The sequence below is a fragment of the Venturia canescens genome, chromosome 11 (genome assembly GCF_019457755.1).
Source record: "Venturia canescens isolate UGA chromosome 11, ASM1945775v1, whole genome shotgun sequence".
Lineage (NCBI taxonomy): Eukaryota > Metazoa > Arthropoda > Insecta > Hymenoptera > Ichneumonidae > Venturia > Venturia canescens.
This window is the reverse complement of record NC_057431.1, coordinates 4934681-4952813: the sequence shown is the minus strand read 5'-3', so window position 1 is coordinate 4952813 and position 18133 is coordinate 4934681. Positions and strand designations below refer to the sequence as shown.

Here is an 18133-nt window from a genome sequence, read left to right as displayed (position 1 = left end):
GAGAGGAGAGCGAGTGAGAGAGTGAGAGGAAGACCTCGAGGGAGCAGATCGATGGACCGTGCATCGGTGTGTGCGCGCGCGGTCTTCAGACTCTTCAGTCAGGTTGGTGCTCTCGAAGCGGAGCTTCTTCGCCAGCAGCGTCGCGAGCAACATCGACACACAACCAGCCGGTATTGTCATACGCCACGAGTTCGCCACACGGCCTCCTTCTCTTTCTCCCTCGCACATCGTGACGTCGTTACAGTGACGTCATCACTGCTGCGCCACCCCAACTGAGAACGGAGTTTCGGTCAGCCAGCACGCTTACGAGGCTATGCCAATCGAGCCTGTGCCTTTGTCCACCTGTCTTATGGATTACCCGCCACCCTCCCGTTGCCCTCGTAACCACCGTTCTCGTAACTTCCTTTTGTTCCTCTCTTTATCAATGCATTTCTATATTCGCCAATAGTACTGTTGTTACGCCATTTAAAATTACGATTACATTTCATTCGGCCAATCGATAGGACGTTCCAGCCGCCCCGTGCACGACCACGATCATCCCAATAACCTGTGCCAACTTCATGCCACTCTCGGATGTCTTCTCTCACCGAGCACCAATCCCCAGCCCGTGTTACCGGGTCACGCTCCACGTGCCCTCCCCCCGGCTCTCCTTCGCCGCAACTCTTTCTTTCAATCCTCGCTTTACTTTCTCCGTCTCTTTGTTTCTCCATGTTTCCTCTATTTTTATTGCCTTCGCGCACGGTCCACGTGCACGGGCCATTAATTGGCAGGATTTAACGATCCTAGATCGCATCCTAAGGATCCTTAGCGCTTGAGCCAGTACCCTGCTGTTGGCTTATCAACATCCAAGGAGCTGGAGTCCGTTGTTCTAGACACTGGGTCTCTGTGACCCGGCTCCGCCGAGGTTTTGCTCGACTCGAAACTCGGAGGATGGTTTTCATCAGTAAAAATCATTCCCAGGACGAAAATAGTCGACTCTGCAGTAGCCCGAACCTGAGAATGAGCTTCTAGGGTCAAGGGATGAATTTCCATTCATCGCAGTCGCTGATCGAGCGTTCATTCATTCGCCCATCGATGCTCGATGCTCCCTTTCGGAGCCGGAGCCCACGGGCAGTCCTTTTTTTCTCATTCTCGGTGATAAAAAGCCGGGGAAAGAGCGCGTACACCTGATTTAATGCTCGAACGCTCACGTGGTGATAATGCGCGGAGGCGGAAGCGAACTTCCCCGTGGCGTAGAGGAAGATGTCACGAGAGCACGTGCACCACCAAACGAGGGGAAAACCGGGCTCGAGGGAAAAAGTCTCGAAAGGAAAAGAGGGGAAAATATCGGGCGCGCAGTGGAGCGTGCCGCGATCTTTTTTCCTTTCTTCCTTCCTTCCGCTCCCTCCCTCCCGTTTCCTTCCTTCCTGCCTCCTCCCGCCCTCCCTTTCCCCACTCCTCGGGCTCACACACGTGGCGAAAAGCATGTTCAACCTCCGGGATAAGGGGAGGCCAAAGGGTTCCGACCACCCGCAAGCTCTTTGAAGAGCGCTCTTTCGCATCGCTTCAAATCCACCGGATAATATGTCTGTTCATACATAATGGCGCGGGTCATACCTGAGAGAACACACAGCCCGTTGCGTGGCTTATTTCCCGATCGATCCGCTCGCAAACCCCCTTATTACATCCTCCCAAAGGACCTTTTCACCGGCCAGTACTTGAAAAATAGCGATCGAGTCGCCGGTGTCTCCACTGGCTTCGATCCGAGCCTGGTAACCCGATTTTTTCCATTCATTTCGGACTCCAAATCTTCCGACGGCTGGTCCACACTTCAATGAACATTTGCCAAGCGCCGGAGAGCCGATAAATTGGCCAATATTCGAACCCCAACTGCCAGCAGGCGAGCCACGCGCTTTCTTCGCTCCAGCTTCTGCCCTCAACCCTCGTCCCCCGGTTAGGGTCTCATCCGAAAATGCATCTCATCAAAGCTCCGAACTTTTACGTGAGAAAGCATCGTTCACGAGATGGCTTGTTGTGAGGAATATGATGGGACTAGTGAAGAGAGGCCCCGAGGCTTTTTCGAAGGTCTTTGGAAACGAATTCCTTTAGAAAGTGGCGCACGTGAGGTAGCCACGACAACGATGAGTTCGTGGCTTCGCTGCATCCGAGCGGCAAAATAATAGCCACGAGATTCTAGTTTTATTCGTGTACATGTTAATGCTCACGAGAAAATTATCGCGTTTGTCACTTCGAGGTGATCCACCACCGAATCGGAGCCCGACTCTTTTCTCTTTTTTTAATGCACGCTGCTGCGTTAACGATCAAGATGCCCTTGATCGGTACGCGGCATACGCAACTCGACGGCTATTTGTTTAGCCGGTTGAGCAACTTCATTCATTCGTAATCGACGCTTTGAGCAGTGGAAAAATTCACGAATCTTCTCACTTCCGTCCGATCCGGCCCCAGGACCTTCCCCGGAGCTTGGACGATGCTTGCCAATTATTTCGGATCTTCACCCTGACGAATTTCCCAAATTTTCGAGAATCCGATTTTCAGGCGACGCTGCTTGTTCTCATAGTCACGGGACACTCCGGCAGCATCCGCCAGTAACAACGACTCCGGCCAGCCACACTCGAACGGAAAGCGAACTCGAAAACCGCTCCGAATAATCAGGACAGTGGGAATCTTCGGTAGTTAAATTATACATGGAGGAAGGGAGAGCGAGAGAGGAAATAGAATTCGATATTAGGCTCGGCCCAAGGTCCAGGAAGCCAGAATTAAATTGATCCACGAGGACGACCACAAACGTGTCAAACTGGCTCGGCAAGAAGCCTCCTTCGAGCGGAATAAATTAGTGGGATCCAGAAACCTCGATTTCGATAACTGTTGAAACTGGCGCATTTTGGTTTCGACGGGATCAACGATATTGGCGGGGTCGGAACCTGGAGGGATATTCGTCCAAGTCAGCCGGGACCTGGAGCATCCGTTGTGCCCGGAAACGGAAACTGGCGACGATACTGGCCCTATTTTCGGCTCGTTTTGAGATGAAAAAAATTCAAGGACGTTCATCCAAGCGCCGAGAAGGATCCGAGGCGTCATAAGTGTCAGAAAAGGCGACGGTGTATCTGGGAAAAAATACGAGAATATTGGATTTCCGAAAGGAATATTGGCAGCGAAGGCGGAGGAGTTTGGGAAACGATCAGCGGTACGAGAGAGGCGGCGCGGCGCGTGTGAAAGGGAAAGCTAACCGAGAGAATTTAGTGCTGTGAAGCCGGGACGAGTAAAGCCCCGTGGCTATTTATCCGCGGAGAGTTAAGCTGGCTCGTTGCCCCTGAGGAGGAGTAAGAGGCCGCGAAGATCTGGGAGACCGGGCGGCCGTTGGCGGTGCGGTTCTCTTCGGAGAGCGTCGCGAGAACGGTGCTTAATAGTAATTTTGTTTTTGCCAAGTGTCCCGATCGTCCGGTAAATGAGGATTGCGTAAGCTACAGCCAGTGTTTCAACAGCTGCGGATGGAATGAGGGAAAAAAGGAGGAGTGGGTAGCTTCGGAATCAGCGGTCAATTGGAAGCGAGGAAGAGTCGGCAGCGGCCCTCTGGAGACGCACGGGTGGCCGTCGTGGATCTTGGAATTTCCGGGACGCGCGACGTCGATCGTTCCAACATGGCGAGCGCGAACATATAACGAGGAGGTTGCCGGGACTTTCTCCCGATAGAGTTTTTCGTAGGAGAGCCATCCGCGAGTATGCACGAGAGATAGGCGCGGAGGGTATGCTTAACCTCACCAACACACGGAGAAGGATCGATCAGTGTTGGCGTTTCGGTTATGTCAGAGTTGCCAGTAGTACAAAAGCCTCAGTTTCCTTTGTTCTCGTTCCACGCGCATTGCTTGCTCGAAGATGGAGTTCAGCAGGTGGGGGAGTCTCCGAGGGATGGGGACCAGGTGCCGAATTGTTGGCAGAGGTTCGGTACCGAGCCAGGAGGATGCCAATTTGCCCCACGGATCGGGGCGGGGGGCATGTGGGACGAAGGAGGAAAAGCGCGATCTCGGGGCTGCGGCGGAGCGCACCTTGTGCTCTCCCCGAGGCAAGACATATATTTATCCACGTTTGTAACCGGGGGTACACGCGACACGACCTTTCGTCGAGGCATCTCGCGCGGTGTACGCTCGCTCATGCCGATTGGCGTTGCACCTATTCGCCGGTAGGGAGCCGGGGGAGAAAGAGAGAGGCGCAGAGAGGAGGATTCCCAGTGACTGGAGCGAGCGATCCGACGGAGCCGCACAGCCTCCGGATTATCGGGGCACTCGATGACCCGACCCGGACTTGAAAAAAAAAGCGACGGCGAGCCTGCTGGCTGCCGCCGGGGTCAAACGCTACCCTGGCCCGAATGAGTCCATTTGGGCGGCAGGCAACTCGCTAAATAGCTTAATTCAAAGGTCATTTGTCGCATGGGCGGGGAGCGAGAGCTTCGGGGACGATGCTACCTCGGGTCCGTCGAACTGTCACTTAGCCATGCGGAGCTACTTAAAAAATAACTGAATTCCAGTCGGAACCGCGCCCTCGATCCCAATCGCTTAATCCTGCCGCGATAAGCGGTGACAAACGTTCCATTATACCAAGGAGGCTTGCTCCGCTGGCTGTAAAAAGCTAACGAGAGGGATAATAAGTCGAGTGGAATCCGGAAAAACGGTAACGGGACAATGCTGCGATAAAAACACGGCGATCGATGCTTTAACGCGCCGTCATTATGTCGGGGTGTATCGCGCTCCAACGATAATCGCTAACTATTTCATTTGCAAGACTTTATTCCCGTGAGATATAGAGAGACCGCGATTAAACTCTCGTTCGAAGAGCGCGTGCATTCGGATACGTGTATCGTGATCTGTGTGGCTGGCTCGAGCGATCATACACGCGAGACCGGGATCCTGTTGGCCGAGGTCTGCAAGAATCCTTCCCTCGTCCCTCCTCCGTTGCCTCGGCCTCCAGCATCCCGCGCCACGAGAAACCGAGACACGTTGATCCTCAGCCGTATAACGGCGCAATGTGGCCCAAGCAAGGAGGTCTGCTTTGCCTATCTCTTCACCATTCTCTCTCTCTTCATCGAATTGGTAGGAATTTGGACCACCTGCGAGGGCCGCGGAGCCAACAACTTCGCGGCACCGGCTCCTGGCTCCTCGCCTTTCGGCTGTTTGGGCGACCTCTGCAGCCCTCGACCTCCCCAACTACCATCAGCGGTCATCGATCACCCACAACCGGGCGCGAGCCCTCGCGGCTGCCGGTAAAAGAGCCCTCCGGGCACTGTTTTATCGCGGTTCTTACTTGCCGGCAGCTGGGGGTTGGTCTCCTGGTGCTCCGAGGGTGCTTCGGCCGCCGGTTGACCTGTTAACAGGGAAGAGGCTCCGGGGAGCTTCCCCACGGGGATTCAGACTCTTCCCGCGCCGGGAAGCGCCGCTACCGGGCTCCACTGGCTCCGCAAGAGCCTGGACCAGGACCAGGAAGCCCTAAATCCCGTGGCCGGCACCCCAGAACCACTGGTACCAGGTTCTCCACCCGAAAACAATGGACCTACGACCAGGACCTCGATAATCTCACTTAGAACGTCAACACCCCGGTCCAAATTGGCACCAAATGTTCGGCTACGTGTGGACGCACGATCCAGCTGACTCCGCCAGGTATGTATCGACTCGACGTAGGTGTGCGTCGAGAACAGGGAGAGAGGTGAAGGGCCAGAGATGGAGAGAAAGAGAGAGGGAGCGAGAGAGAAGGTGGGAGTGGGTGAGCCGACCTATGACCCCGTAGGCGCGGGGACCTTGCCGTGTGTAGCCTCCCCCCTCCCGCGAGAGAGACGAAGAAAAAGCGAATGAACACAAACAGCAGTCGGTTAGTTCGTACGCGTTCCACACTTGTTCCTATCCCTACGAACTCGCTCCGCGCTTGTATTCAGAACCACTATAGAGATATACACGTGCCGAGAGAAGCTAGAAGCGGGGCATAAACTAGCTTGTGCTGCTGGAGCTATTATGGCGCACAGACTCGCCCGCCTTTCACTTCGAAGACGCCAGCACTCCATAAGCTCATCTCTCTTCTCCCTCCCTCCCTCTCTCTCTCTCTCTCTCTCCTTTTTTTATCCTCCTTCTCCAATGGTCTCGTACTACACGGGGAGTGCCTTTTACCACTGCATGCTTGCTCCAGACGAACGTGTGTGCGGCACATCACACAGCCTCCTCGTGTGTCGTAGCAAATTTCTCAAAGCTATCCCTCTCTCTTTAATGCCTCGCTGTGCGCCGAGTAGAAGCCGGCGTGCGATCTGCCGCGGGGCCAATTTTATTCCCAGCGTATAACTACTCGCACCATCTTTCTATATGCTTGTGTTTATCATCCTTCGTGTATATACTCGAGGGACGAACGTACGACATCTCTTTCACTGTACTCCCAGCCCCAATCTCTTCCTCGAACGCTCTTTCAGGCCCACGGCTCTTTGGGACTTCTCACTTTTCACAAATTCCTTTATTTTCAACTGTACTGGCCCATTTTTAGGGACCCCAGTACTCGAGGGATTTATACTTCTCTGAATATTGGCAGCCAATTTGTGGGAGGTTGCTCTTAACATTGCACCTCGAGGTTTTCAGGAATTCTGTAAATACTGGCAAAATATATTGGCCAGGATTGTAACGACGACTCTTGGCTTAAAGGTTTTGAACACTGGCAGCGTTCGGTGGCATTGACGCCGTTTGCCGTCAGATCAATTTGTGCATTTTGATCGAGCATTTTGAATTTTTGCATTTCGAGAGTAGATTCGTAATCAGCGACCCCAAAAACCCCCGGCTAACAATTTTCGTTGAAATAAAAATTTTTTCAGCGTTTTTCAGGAACTTTGCAAAAATTCTGCAAAAGTAGTTTTTCGAGACTGCGCACCGCATCGATTTTTCGTAGCGACTAACATCGCGCGGAGCCATAAATGAACACGAATTTCAAGCTGAAACAAATTAATCGACGATTAACACGTTTGCGAATAATAAAAAATCAAAAATTTGATGAAAAAACGAATTACCGAGGACGCTTGAGAGATTCTTCGGAAGGACACATTTTCTGGACTGGTCACTGGGTGACCTTGAGACTTTTCAGCTACTGTAGCCGAGTCCAGCTACTGTAGCTCGCCGAAGGATCATACATTTTTCATTCCATCACTAAATCTCACGTCAAAAATCATCCAAAAAGGTATTTACGTGTACACTGGGTCTCGTAGACTCGAACAGCTCCACGAGGAATTTTGAGAACCAATTTTTTCGAAATTTGGCTCCGGGTGTCACTCAGTTTGCACTCCAGGCTCCAAAATGCCAGCAGTTGACGTCAAATTTAAGCAACGAAAAGAAATTTCAATATTTATTCTATTAATAAATTGTGAATTTGTGTTTTCGAATACTAATTTTCGAGTTAAATGACTAAAATACGACAAAAGAGAGTTTTATTTACTAATACAATTATTGCTTTTCTCTTATATATTTAAATAAATAATAAAAGTAATGGGTAACAAAAGAAATAGACAATAGAGCGCGTGGGTGCGCGCGAGCATCGCGAACCCTAACCTCAGCTGATCCCATATCCCGTTCTCTCAGACGCGCTCGCATCCACCTTCTTCGTTCGTCCTCCGTCGTTGCTCGTTGAGAGAGGCGCGGGAGGGATTGCGCAGGATATACATGTATCTATTTATGCATATATATAAATGTACAAGTCGCACATACCGATCCTGTGTTGTTTTGTACGAGGTTTTCGAGGTTAGAAAACGCAGGGACACTTGTGAGCGCCATTTTCGACGGTTGCGCCATCTGCGCGTCTCGCTGCGGTGCAGTTCGACAGTTCGAGGGGGAAATGAAATGTTTGGAAACGGATTAATAAATCGTTAAATTAAATTGAGATTCCATCGATTTCGAAGGGGACCGATTTTCAATCGAGTTTTTATGTGAGTGGCTCATTTGTATTAATTTCGAGAAAAAATTCACTGCTCGCTCGAGCGAATGACAGTTGGCGCCGCGAGAATCATCGAAGCCAAACAACTTTAGTTTTATCAAAACACGCTTTTTCATCCGTCATTTTCGTGAATCTCCAAGGTTTTTCGCTCCCGATTTAATCTTCCTGGCTATCGGGAGCGCAACCGAAAGACGCGAATTAGCATACGCCGAGCTCCAACGAGACCCAGTCACGAGCAGACTTCTCGTATATTAATTATGCTCACCGATTCGCCCGCACGTGTGTTTGTATATATACAAATGAATTTCTTTCACACAATAATCGGACGAATTTTGGGTCGATTTTTCAATCGACAGTTTCTCGTCGGTCTGAAAACCTGCTTTCCCTCATCGCGCACCAACGAATTTTTATTTCCCAAACTACGCAAGATAAAAACTTGAAAAAAATACTCAAGTCTCAGCCAGTCCTGTGGAAACCTCGAAAAAATTGGCGACCGCACCGCACCAATCCTCCGGTAAAAAAAAAATTTCAAATCATCGAACCTCCTCCCTCGAGTTCGAAATTTTCCGAAAATTCTTTTCTCCATAAACTGGCACACGTTTGCGATTAAAATCCGAAAATAATCACACGTCCCCGTCACTCGACCAAGAATCCCTCCAAAACTTTGCCAATCTCCACTCCCCCCACCCCGCCTCAGACATGCGCCAACTTCACTCGGAACTCCCCATAGGTACGAATATGTCTACAAAGAGATGCCAGAGGCTGCCGAGCCTGTTGCATATTGCGCCTATTGCCTCTCGGCCACACTTCACTTCACCTCCCGTAACCTGCACCTTTCAGATCGAGTTGCCGGGTTGTGAAATGCAAAAAAACGGGGAAAAAAGAGAAAAAACTTTACAACGTTCTTCGACAGCCCCCGCGGACGAAGTTCTCCGTACGTAAGGTGAATTGTCCCAGTCATTGACACTACCGAGGCTCCGGCAATAATCGCATTACAAGAATATGCAAAATCGTATTTTCATCTCCGATTCTTATCTCCATTTACAGAAATTTAGCAATTTTTTCTAAATTTTAACTTTTTTTCTTTCGAACTCCACAAAACGTTGCAGCAACCTTTGATTACAATTTCGGGCCGTGAGAGGTTTTGTTTTTTTGTAAAAAAAAACCAGAAAAAATATTTTCCCTATTAGAATTACCAGTTGAACATTTTTCGTCCATTTTATTCAAATTTAACCTCAAATATGAGAGTTTGACACTTTTTCGGCTACTTTTATTCCGATTGGATAAAAGTTGCGAAAAAATGGGCTCGAAGTGTGAAAAGTGGGACGAGCGTGGCACGAAAAATCGAGCGAACGAGCGCTGCGCACAGCGGGGGCTAAAAAAACAATGAAAAAAATGAAAATGAAAAAATAATAGCCATTGTGCGAGATCATCGATCGAAAGTTAAAAGAAATGAGGAGCGAGGAGGCCAGCAGGAGGAGAGGGAGCGAGAATGTACGTGGACGAGAAGTGCTCGAAGTGTTGAGCGCACTGTCATCGTATCCGCCTCATCGAGATAGTCATTCGACGTTGCCGTGGGGCAATAGCAGAATGAAATGACGAGACGCTGCATACAAGCTTTTAATACTTTTTCACATATATAATATCTCCTGGCAGAATATGGGTGTGTGCTTATGTACTAGACACGAAATCATCGTCATTATTATTATCCATAATAAAAATGAAATTCTTAGGAGCATTTCGAAAAATCATTTGCACAAACGACCGCGAGAAATCGAAAAAAATTCACACTCGAGTCGTCACGAATGTGGAAAAAAATCTGGCTTATAATCGGCATGAAAAATAATTTAAGAAAAAAACGAATTTCACGAATTTTCAAAAAAATCATTCCTCCAAACCGACTCGGGGGAAAAAATCCCAAAAAAATCCATCGAACGAAGCAGTCGAAAAAAAGTCGTTCCTGCTTTTCCCTTCGATTCGTTTGCTATTCGCCTGAACGTAAGAAGCTCACGAGCACACACCCATTGGTGGGAAGAGAGAAGCCTGAGAGGCATGGGAACGGGATTATTCTGCGAAAGCAAAAAAAGCATAATAAAAATAAATATAAATAATAATGATAGTAATAAAAAAGGGAAAGAAATGATAGGTAATAGAAAACAAAGGCAAGGATGGCCCGAAGAGATATCGAGAGCTCGTGTTCGCGGGGCTCTCAATGATCGCGATAAAGAAACAATCGAACGTGCGTAACCGCCCTCTCGACTTTCCCCGCGCCCCTCCCCGCGAGCCAGCCCCTTTGCCCCCCGCGACAAAAAGAGAGTAATTTTGCTCGCTATCGAGAGAAAATAAATCGAAGAAGAATCGCGTTGCGACATACTACGAATCCTCCGCTCTCATTTGACCCTCGCCACTTGGCGGGGGTGCCTCCAAAACCACCCCCGCTCCCTCGGGCCTCTCGACAGTTATCATTTCGTCACGGAACGTTCCACACTCTTTCTGACGTCTTCGTAGCGAATCGCTCAACCTTTACTTCCTTTTGAATCCACCGATACCATGCTCGCCATTTCGAAACGAGCTTGAACGCTTTCAAGAAGTTTTCTGGAAATAGCTGTTGAAGGAAAAACGAAAAATTTGATTGAAATTCATTTTTACAATATTGCTCGATCACACTTTTTTTCAGCACCTACAATTTTTCGATTCTTTATTAAATTTCAGTAGAAATTTTAAACTCAATTACATTCAGAATTCATTTTTTACTGTGAATAAACAAAATGATTTTTCATGTTTTTGAATTCTGAGTGTTTATTCGTGTTTTGAGAAGTTGATTGAATTTACAATTTTTTTTCAACCTCTCGATCGTTTCTCGACGACTCTCGAGCGACGAGATTCGACTCTGGACGAAAAAGCCTGTGGATAAATATTCCGTACACCTACAACTTCGTAGTGAGGATTTTTTCTTTTTTGAGAGAGAGAGAGAGAGAGAGAACGTCACGGAGAGCGTAAGATTGTAGCAAAGGTCGCGGCTGGTGTCTTGGATGCGCTCTCCGCGAGTTAAGCCACGGCGAGAGATCGTCGTCTCGAGTCTCTTCCGTGCAAAGAGGTCACACACAGCGATCGGTTCTCGCCGCTCTCCTACGTGAATTACGATCGAGCCCGGAGACATTTTTTTCTATTTTCACTCTTGTGGATTACCAAAACTATTTGTTCAATCTGAATCGACTATTTCAATGACTTTTTCAATCGAATTATTATTCCTCGAACCGTACAAATTATTTTAAAGAATTTTATCAATCTTTTTTGCTTCTTTATTTCTGAAAACTTGAAAAAATAAATAAAAAATAATCTTGAAACTGGGATTTATATTTACAAGTAACGGAGAAACTAGTTTTCCAGAAACGAAACGAATTGCGTGAGCTTGTAAAGCTGGTCCTCCGTCAAACTCGCGTTCGTTGCGTTGCTCTGCTCTCGATCGCATTTTCGTGGCTTCACAGTTGTATCTTCCAGGCCCCAGCCACGATCGAGAACTGCACTGCGCGCTTCCTCTGCCGTCAAACCCGTCATCAAACTCACAGCTGATAATTCCACCGAGGAATATGCTTCCGAAATCAGGGACATTGCTCGCTCGCGTACGTTCTCTGCAAAAACACCAAAAATCCAGTAATTTCATTATTCCGTGTCCTTTTCTTATTTTCATATCGAATTTTTTAGTCTGAAGAGAAATCGTTCGATGTTTTCGACAGTTTTTTTCAGGATAATTAAATTATTCAAGATTTTCACATCTTATGCCAATTTCGAGCCAAAAAGACGATGAAAACATCGCGAAAAATAGACCCATCAAAAGTTAAACTTCAGGGGCGTTGTCAAAAGCTAGAAGCAATTGATGAATAATGAAAAATTCTTTTTTGGATTCAAACTCAAGTTTTTCGCTACAAGTATTTTGGGCTCTTAATTGAGTTTGAGCTGACGGTTAAACAAATTGAAAAAATAAATGATTTCACTATTCGACAATCAAATTTTCAAGGGTAATGGTCAGAAATGTGAAACGATCGTTGAAATCAAACCTTTCAAAGCATTCATGATATTTCGAACATCTTCGCTCCATTCACAGTTCAAAGCGGCATGTACCGCAGACCAATCACGTTTCCACATTTTTTGTCCAACTTGCCAAATTTTCAGTAATTCTGGGGTGCTCGTTTTGATGTTGGTTGGAATCCTTTTCCACAAAAACTTGGCGTTGCAGCTGAGAAAGTCATGAAGGATTATTGCAAGTTTTTTGCATTAAATTGAGTTAAAATTAATAATAATCACGCAAGTTTACTCACAGATCATTTTCGTGAAGGTAAAGCGCTAAAAGTTGAGTGTAAGTTTGCGCAGGGAGAGCTCCCGTGGCAGCCTGGGAAAAACGACAAAAAAAGTTATTAGCAAATTTTTTCACATTTGAATTACATAAAAATAATAAGAAATCGTACATGGCAAAAAAGATGGAACGAAATTTGCAAATAAAAATCCAACGATTTTATAAAATTTGCGAAATTTTTCGTTTCAATAATAAACTAATTAATAACCTCGAATAATACAGGTTAACAATTTTTTGACACTGCAAATTACCAAAAAGTCGAAGTTACAAAAACTAACCTCCAGTTCGGCTTTCTCAAGCTCGCTCAGTAGATTCTCAACTTCATTCAATACCATGATGAGATTTGTTGTAATCGCGAAGGAAAACGACTTTTATCATCAAGGCAAAAGATCGACGTACCGAAATTGCAAGTGAATTGAAAAAGTGATTTTATCAAAGCAAAATTGAAAACAATTTACGAAAACGAGCAATTCTCCCCCAGAATTCATAATCAGCGTCATCTTGCGGCGGAACGTCGAACGTTATTCCGGGAAATTTGAAAAATTAAGTGAAAAAATTTTTTTTCAACTGGTATATAATTGTATTTATTTTCAATAATTTAATACACGATTACACCGATATATTTTTCTCATTAGTGAATAATTCGATATTTAGTCATTTCCGAAGGATTTTTCGTAAGTTTCTCATAATTTAAGGCGAAAAAAATTATAAATAATTTTTTGGTTGTCGCAGATTGATGAAATATTCTGAATTGGAAAATTCGAGCGAAAAATCGAATGAAAAATTATCAATATTGAAAGAGTTGAATTATTCTGTTAAACAATGAGGAAGCAACGGTTTCATGAGGAATTTGATGGGACCAGAAAGGAGGTAACGATTATAAATGCATTTGAATGAGACTTAATACGATGATTAACGAAAATTATGTTTTCCTTAATTTTGCTTTGTTCCCCCAGTACTTTCTCTTTATTGCATATGTTGGCGTCTGCGAGCAGCTCGTTGCTTGTCAAAACGCAATTCCATCTCTTCGAGGACTCGAGGCGTGTAACGAACAACAAGTTTGACTGAATTTTGTGCTTGTTTCAAAAGCTCTACAGCTTTTTCGTGATTCTCACCTTCGACGCACTGAAATTTAGAGTAAAGAAACTGTCGTAAAACTCAAGTTTGTGAGTTATGAAACTCTAAGAAAATGAACGAACCACTCCATTCACGGACAAAAGCTGGTCTCCCCGTTTCAGACCCCCGTGTCGATCTGCTACTCCCCCAGGAATAATTCTAGAAATGTAAATCGGTGAATTCTGTTCCTTGCCTCCCATCACATTGAAACCGAGGCCCTCCTCAGTTTTTGGCAGTTCGACTACCCTCGGATGTGCATGGCCTTCGCTAGCCGCAAAAGCAGCAACAGTTGCTTTTGCGGTCGCAGACGCACGGACATCTTGAGAACCCTTTGATTTATGAAAATATAAATGATTCATTTGAGTTTATTATCACTAAAAGAGATGGGCTTATCCAAATTCACAGCAATACGGAGTCCACAGGAGTTTATTTTTGCTCCTGGAGTCCGTTCATTTACGAAAAAAATACCTGAATATCAACCGTCTCGTAAACGTGTTCATAGACTTCGCGTACTGCGTTCAAAAAGTCGCTTTGCAAGACTTTTTGGAGAGTGGCCAATTTCGTGCTGGGAATTTCTCCTCCTGGGAAGAATAATGTAATAGGAAAAAAACTAGCAGGTTTTTATGTGTAACCATAAAATATTTACCCTTTTGCAGTTTGTCCAAAAGTTCTATCGAACGTTTGACGTCTGAAAGGTGAAAGAAAAATTTACACTTTCGTAATAATGGTAGCCATATTAAGTATTTTAATTTCGTTATTTGGATCGGCAAACTTTTGTTTCGATGACAATGAGAAAACAATCGAATTTCAATTGTTTAGTTACAATACCTCTTGCGAGATTCAGACGCTCGCCAACGGTCGCCATTTTTCCGCGATCAATAAGAGCAAACTGCTAAACCTGCTAAAGTTGGAAGGAAAAAAACAATAACACTCCGACGTTGTTGACAGCTCGTCGCACTGCTGGGGCTTCAACACCTGCACATCAATGTCGAGTGTCCGAAAGACTAACGGCGTATCGAATTTTCATGGATAGCTAACGATAATATCGTTTGTACGAAATCTGAGATTCGAGCTAATTAAAAATGGCTCGGCCCAGAGATGTTTTCTTCGCGAAGCAACAAAAACTACGAAATAAACCGAAGGTCCCTGCGAGAATTGACACGACCCACGTCGATAACGAAGATTTTTTTCTTATCAGCAGTCGATAAATTATTGAGTCTAAAATTCTGAATAAAAGTAATTGGCTCTAAATGGTGAAGAAAAATGAATGAACAGTTAACGATGGTTATGAATGAATAAAAAAAAATTGCGCAAATCCAAAAAAAAAAACGCCCTTATATTTTACTTACAACGTATCTATTCGAGTAATAAAATACAATGATACATGTACAATTTATCGTTGTGGTTCTCAAACCAAATTGCTAATAAGAGCAATTCAGTGATGAGAGCGGAGAGAGAGTTGAATGAGAGAGAGAGAGAGAATCAGAAATCTGATTATTACGAAGCGACTTCCTCGGTGGCACCTTCGAATTCTAGTTTGACTTGGCACTCTTCGTGCAATCCCTCAACGTCAACTTCGGATTCAGGAGCATTGAGCATGTTCAAAGTCACTTCGGCTGATTTCCCCATAAGTCCTTGATTTCCTGTAGCCACTGTTGGTTGTGACTGTTGCTTAGCCTGGCCAACCGGAGTCGACGGATTCCTCATGGGTACCCCAGCTTCTTCGAAAGCTTTTTTCTTCAAAGTTGAACGAATTTGCGAGCTGGAATTGATAGTCAAATCGACAAGCTTCAAATTAAACTCAGACAGTCCAGAAATGCTGACGCAGAAATTGAGCGCCTTCCATATTCAATGTTTTTCGTTCTGTACAGTTTCTGTTTTTCTCTCATTCTCATTCAACTTACACCGTTCTTCCCTTGATGTGCTGGCTTAATTTGTTCAAGTCTTCGCCGAATGTCTTTACTGTTTGTCTCAGCATCTCAATTTCCTCGTCAGTCCATTTACTGTTGGGCACAATATGTGAGAATATCAAAAATATTTCTTTGTTGTAATGCGCACCATGCTTAAAAAATCAGGAACTTTGTGTTACTCAATTTTGTAGAACTTTAATCATGTAGATTAATTTGGTGTATTACGAAGCAGAAAATTTCGATAGTTGACTTTAGTTATAGATGAGGGAATTCTTAATGGGTTTCCAACGGGATGCTGATAGAGTTGATTGTATTGAAGTTGAGTCGAAAGTACTGATTAGTATACAAAAAAAGAAATTTTACCCAGCAGGTGAATCCGTAGTTGGATGCAATTGCATGGTGAGTTCTCCCAACTGATTGAAAGCTGCACCGGCAGCAGCAAAGATTTCTCCAACCTGAAACCATATTATTTCTGAAAGGAATAAATCGAATACGAATTTCAGATCATAGAATCCGCGCATTCATTAAATTTTGGATATCATAATTTCTTGAAGCGCTTAAATAAGCACATAAAACATTTTTAATAATTCGCCGCTTGAAAACAAAAACAAACGAAAACATAACCTCTAACCTTCCTTCCACTTCCAGGGTCCATAATCGCGACAAATGTCCACCTTTAATACTTTAATTTATTTATTGAATAGAGGACGAAAAATTCGGCTGCGAGACATCAATTTTCTGGGAGGAATAAAATCCTTTAATAATTTAAACAATAACAAAACCTTTGAACGATGCACAGCCGGAGGCGCTAAAAGCGGCGCTCAAGTATTGAAATATAATTTTGCGCCCTATACCACGGTCTCTACACTTCTTCTTCTTCTTCTCTTTTTGACTAGCCTCACGTTCTGATCCGTGATTCTAGCCTGGCCACTGGTACCAAACCCACCAAACCGCATCATCGGGGCCATTGTTCAGTACACTTTTATGTATGGATGTTTTATGTGGTTGGTAATAAAAACCGAGTTCCCGAAACGTTCGACCAATCACACTCGTTTTGGGAGGTGCCAAATAAGCGAGTTGAGTGTCACCCCCTGCCTCAGTCTATATTCAGCAGCTGTCTTGGTTTGACGTGTCGTTTTCTCGTCATATATACACCCTAATCGCTCACGAGCGAAATTTCGTTTGGAACAAGTTTTTCAACGTTTGTCAAGATTTTACGAAAAAAGAAGTATGAGTATTAGTCGCATGTCGCTGAGTAATTGGAAGATTAGTAAAAACGACGAAATGCCGAGTTTAATATCAAGTAATTGGTGAGTAAAATAAGGCGCTGGAACAATGTAAATCAATTGTAAAGAAAACATTCTCGCCACGAGAATACTGCGCCATTTTTGTCTCGCGAGGACGCCATTTTGTATATCGTTACTTTGTTAAGAATTTATTTAACCAAATCGTCCTTTCATTATCGATTTTAAGCCTGATCCTTTCGATTGTTGAATATGATTATTATTTTTACTCGCTGTAACGAATCGACAGAATCCTCTATGGACTAGGAACAACAATTCATTTCTCCGCTATATTTTCTTTTTGTTTTCGTTCGATATTGTTGGCATTTATTGAAAAAATAGAAAAATCGATAACTTCCTCGATACAAAAAAGTTTCGAATATTTCCTGTTTCTTGCGTGAGAATGAAACCGTAGTCCCGTTACCCGTTAGGAAGGTTGAATCAATCGATTCGTGCATAACACGCAGACACTCTCTCACGTATACACGCGCGCTTATAATTGGAGTTGAACCATGGGTTGGAGACAATTGACCTCCGCAGCCTCGGAAAATTAATAAACACGACGTTACGAAAAAAAATGATGAAATTGTGCAAAGCTCCTCGTTTTCGTTCATTTTTATTCTACATTTCTGACTGTCATATACATCAGAAATTTTTTTTTCTTTCGAATCTCTGGACTTTTCCCTTTCCTATCCAAAAATTTTGTAAAAGGACGACCGCTGTCCAATTTTCTTCTTCCGAATTACGTCGGAGCAAAGAAATTTTAATCTGAAACGTTTTTTTCAAATATACGTTAAAAGTGCCGGAAAAATTGAAGATCGTGCAAGATCGAACGTTACGAAGCTGTTTTTTCTTATTTTTCGAGATAATTTATCAGTTTTATCTCCCTCCGTTATCAAATTTCAAGCCCGTTTTCTCCAACGTTAATCCGAGTTTAAACTCGGTTCATCCTATCTCGAAACTATATGAAAAAAATTGAACCGAGTTTGAACCGCGCCGGAGAAAACGGCCATTAGAGAACTTCTTATCAATCACCAACATTTTATGCTCATCTATACATATTTATTCCTATTTGTCTGCATTTCGAGATATGCGCGCGAGTATCGAGCATGCACACACAACAAACCACGTCTCTGTACAGTTAGGAACAAAAAGTAACATTTTACTTTTGTTTTCACTCTCTGAGTCGCATTTTTTCTCCGCTTATCAGAGTCGTGACCTCGAAACGTTGAAACACGAGCTCCAGACTTTCAGCTAATTGAGATACATGCTCCGTGACCTCAATATACGCGTAAATTGAAAATGTCACTTTTTCGATGTTTTTTTTACTGATAACTTTTGTGAACTTGCAAATTAACCCGTATCGACCCTATTAATCGATCTTTATGATTTCCGAACGTCTATCTCGTTCGCTTGATCGAGATGAATTTTCAATGAACGATGAATTACTGAAAAGTACAAGTTTAATAAGTAACGAAACGATTTGTGAGGTTAGGAAACGAAGATTTTGATTTTCGCGATAAATT

The 18133-nt window shown here is 44.6% G+C and overlaps 3 protein-coding genes across 4 annotated transcripts; all 3 read right to left on the bottom strand.

Moving 5' to 3' along the window:
* Positions 1-10582: 10582 nt before the first annotated feature.
* Positions 10583-12788, bottom strand: CSN8 (COP9 signalosome subunit 8). Its single transcript, XM_043432152.1, has 4 exons — positions 12577-12788; positions 12264-12334; positions 12003-12181; positions 10583-11576 (listed from the first exon to the last, which is right to left on the bottom strand). The coding sequence occupies exons 1-4, from the start codon at positions 12631-12633 to the stop codon at positions 11323-11325; spliced, it is 561 nt and encodes a 186-aa protein (XP_043288087.1). The 5' UTR covers positions 12634-12788; the 3' UTR covers positions 10583-11322.
* A 447-nt stretch (positions 12789-13235) lies between these two features.
* Positions 13236-14547, bottom strand: veli (L27 and PDZ_signaling domain-containing protein veli). Its single transcript, XM_043432151.1, has 5 exons — positions 14243-14547; positions 14061-14102; positions 13883-13995; positions 13498-13743; positions 13236-13423 (listed from the first exon to the last, which is right to left on the bottom strand). Exons 1-5 carry the CDS (start codon positions 14277-14279, stop codon positions 13265-13267), a joined length of 597 nt encoding a protein of 198 aa, XP_043288086.1. The 5' UTR covers positions 14280-14547; the 3' UTR covers positions 13236-13264.
* Positions 14548-14751: 204 nt separating this feature from the next.
* LOC122418461 (chromatin complexes subunit BAP18) lies at positions 14752-16211 on the bottom strand. Of its 2 annotated transcripts, none has more exons than XM_043432694.1 (4): positions 15956-16211; positions 15688-15796; positions 15319-15417; positions 14752-15176 (listed from the first exon to the last, which is right to left on the bottom strand). In XM_043432694.1, exons 2-4 carry the CDS (start codon positions 15720-15722, stop codon positions 14912-14914), a joined length of 399 nt encoding a protein of 132 aa, XP_043288629.1. In that variant the 5' UTR covers positions 15723-15796; positions 15956-16211; the 3' UTR covers positions 14752-14911. The 2 variants fall into 2 exon arrangements, with proteins under 2 accessions (XP_043288629.1, XP_043288628.1); XM_043432693.1 differs by having other exon boundaries at positions 15688-15779.
* Between the last annotated feature and the right edge of the window lie 1922 nt (positions 16212-18133).

Coding starts and splice junctions, on each gene's coding strand:
- CSN8 (XM_043432152.1), bottom strand. CDS start 12,633: ATGGTATTGAATGAAGTTGAGAATCTACTGAGCGAGCTTGAGAAAGCC. Junction 12,335..12,576: donor TTGAGAAAGCCGAACTGGAG/GTTAGTTTTTGT, acceptor CGTTTTTCCCAG/GCTGCCACGGGAGCTCTCCC. Junction 11,577..12,002: donor TATCATGAATGCTTTGAAAG/GTTTGATTTCAA, acceptor GTGTTTTTGCAG/AGAACGTACGCGAGCGAGCA.
- veli (XM_043432151.1), bottom strand. CDS start 14,279: ATGGCGACCGTTGGCGAGCGTCTGAATCTCGCAAGAG. Junction 14,103..14,242: donor GCGTCTGAATCTCGCAAGAG/GTATTGTAACTA, acceptor TTCACCTTTCAG/ACGTCAAACGTTCGATAGAA. Junction 13,744..13,882: donor ACGAGACGGTTGATATTCAG/GTATTTTTTTCG, acceptor CATAAATCAAAG/GGTTCTCAAGATGTCCGTGC.
- LOC122418461 (XM_043432693.1), bottom strand. CDS start 15,979: ATGGACCCTGGAAGTGGAAGGAAG. Junction 15,780..15,955: donor ACCCTGGAAGTGGAAGGAAG/GTTAGAGGTTAT, acceptor ATATGGTTTCAG/GTTGGAGAAATCTTTGCTGC. Junction 15,177..15,318: donor CACATCAAGGGAAGAACGGT/GTAAGTTGAATG, acceptor TATCAATTCCAG/CTCGCAAATTCGTTCAACTT.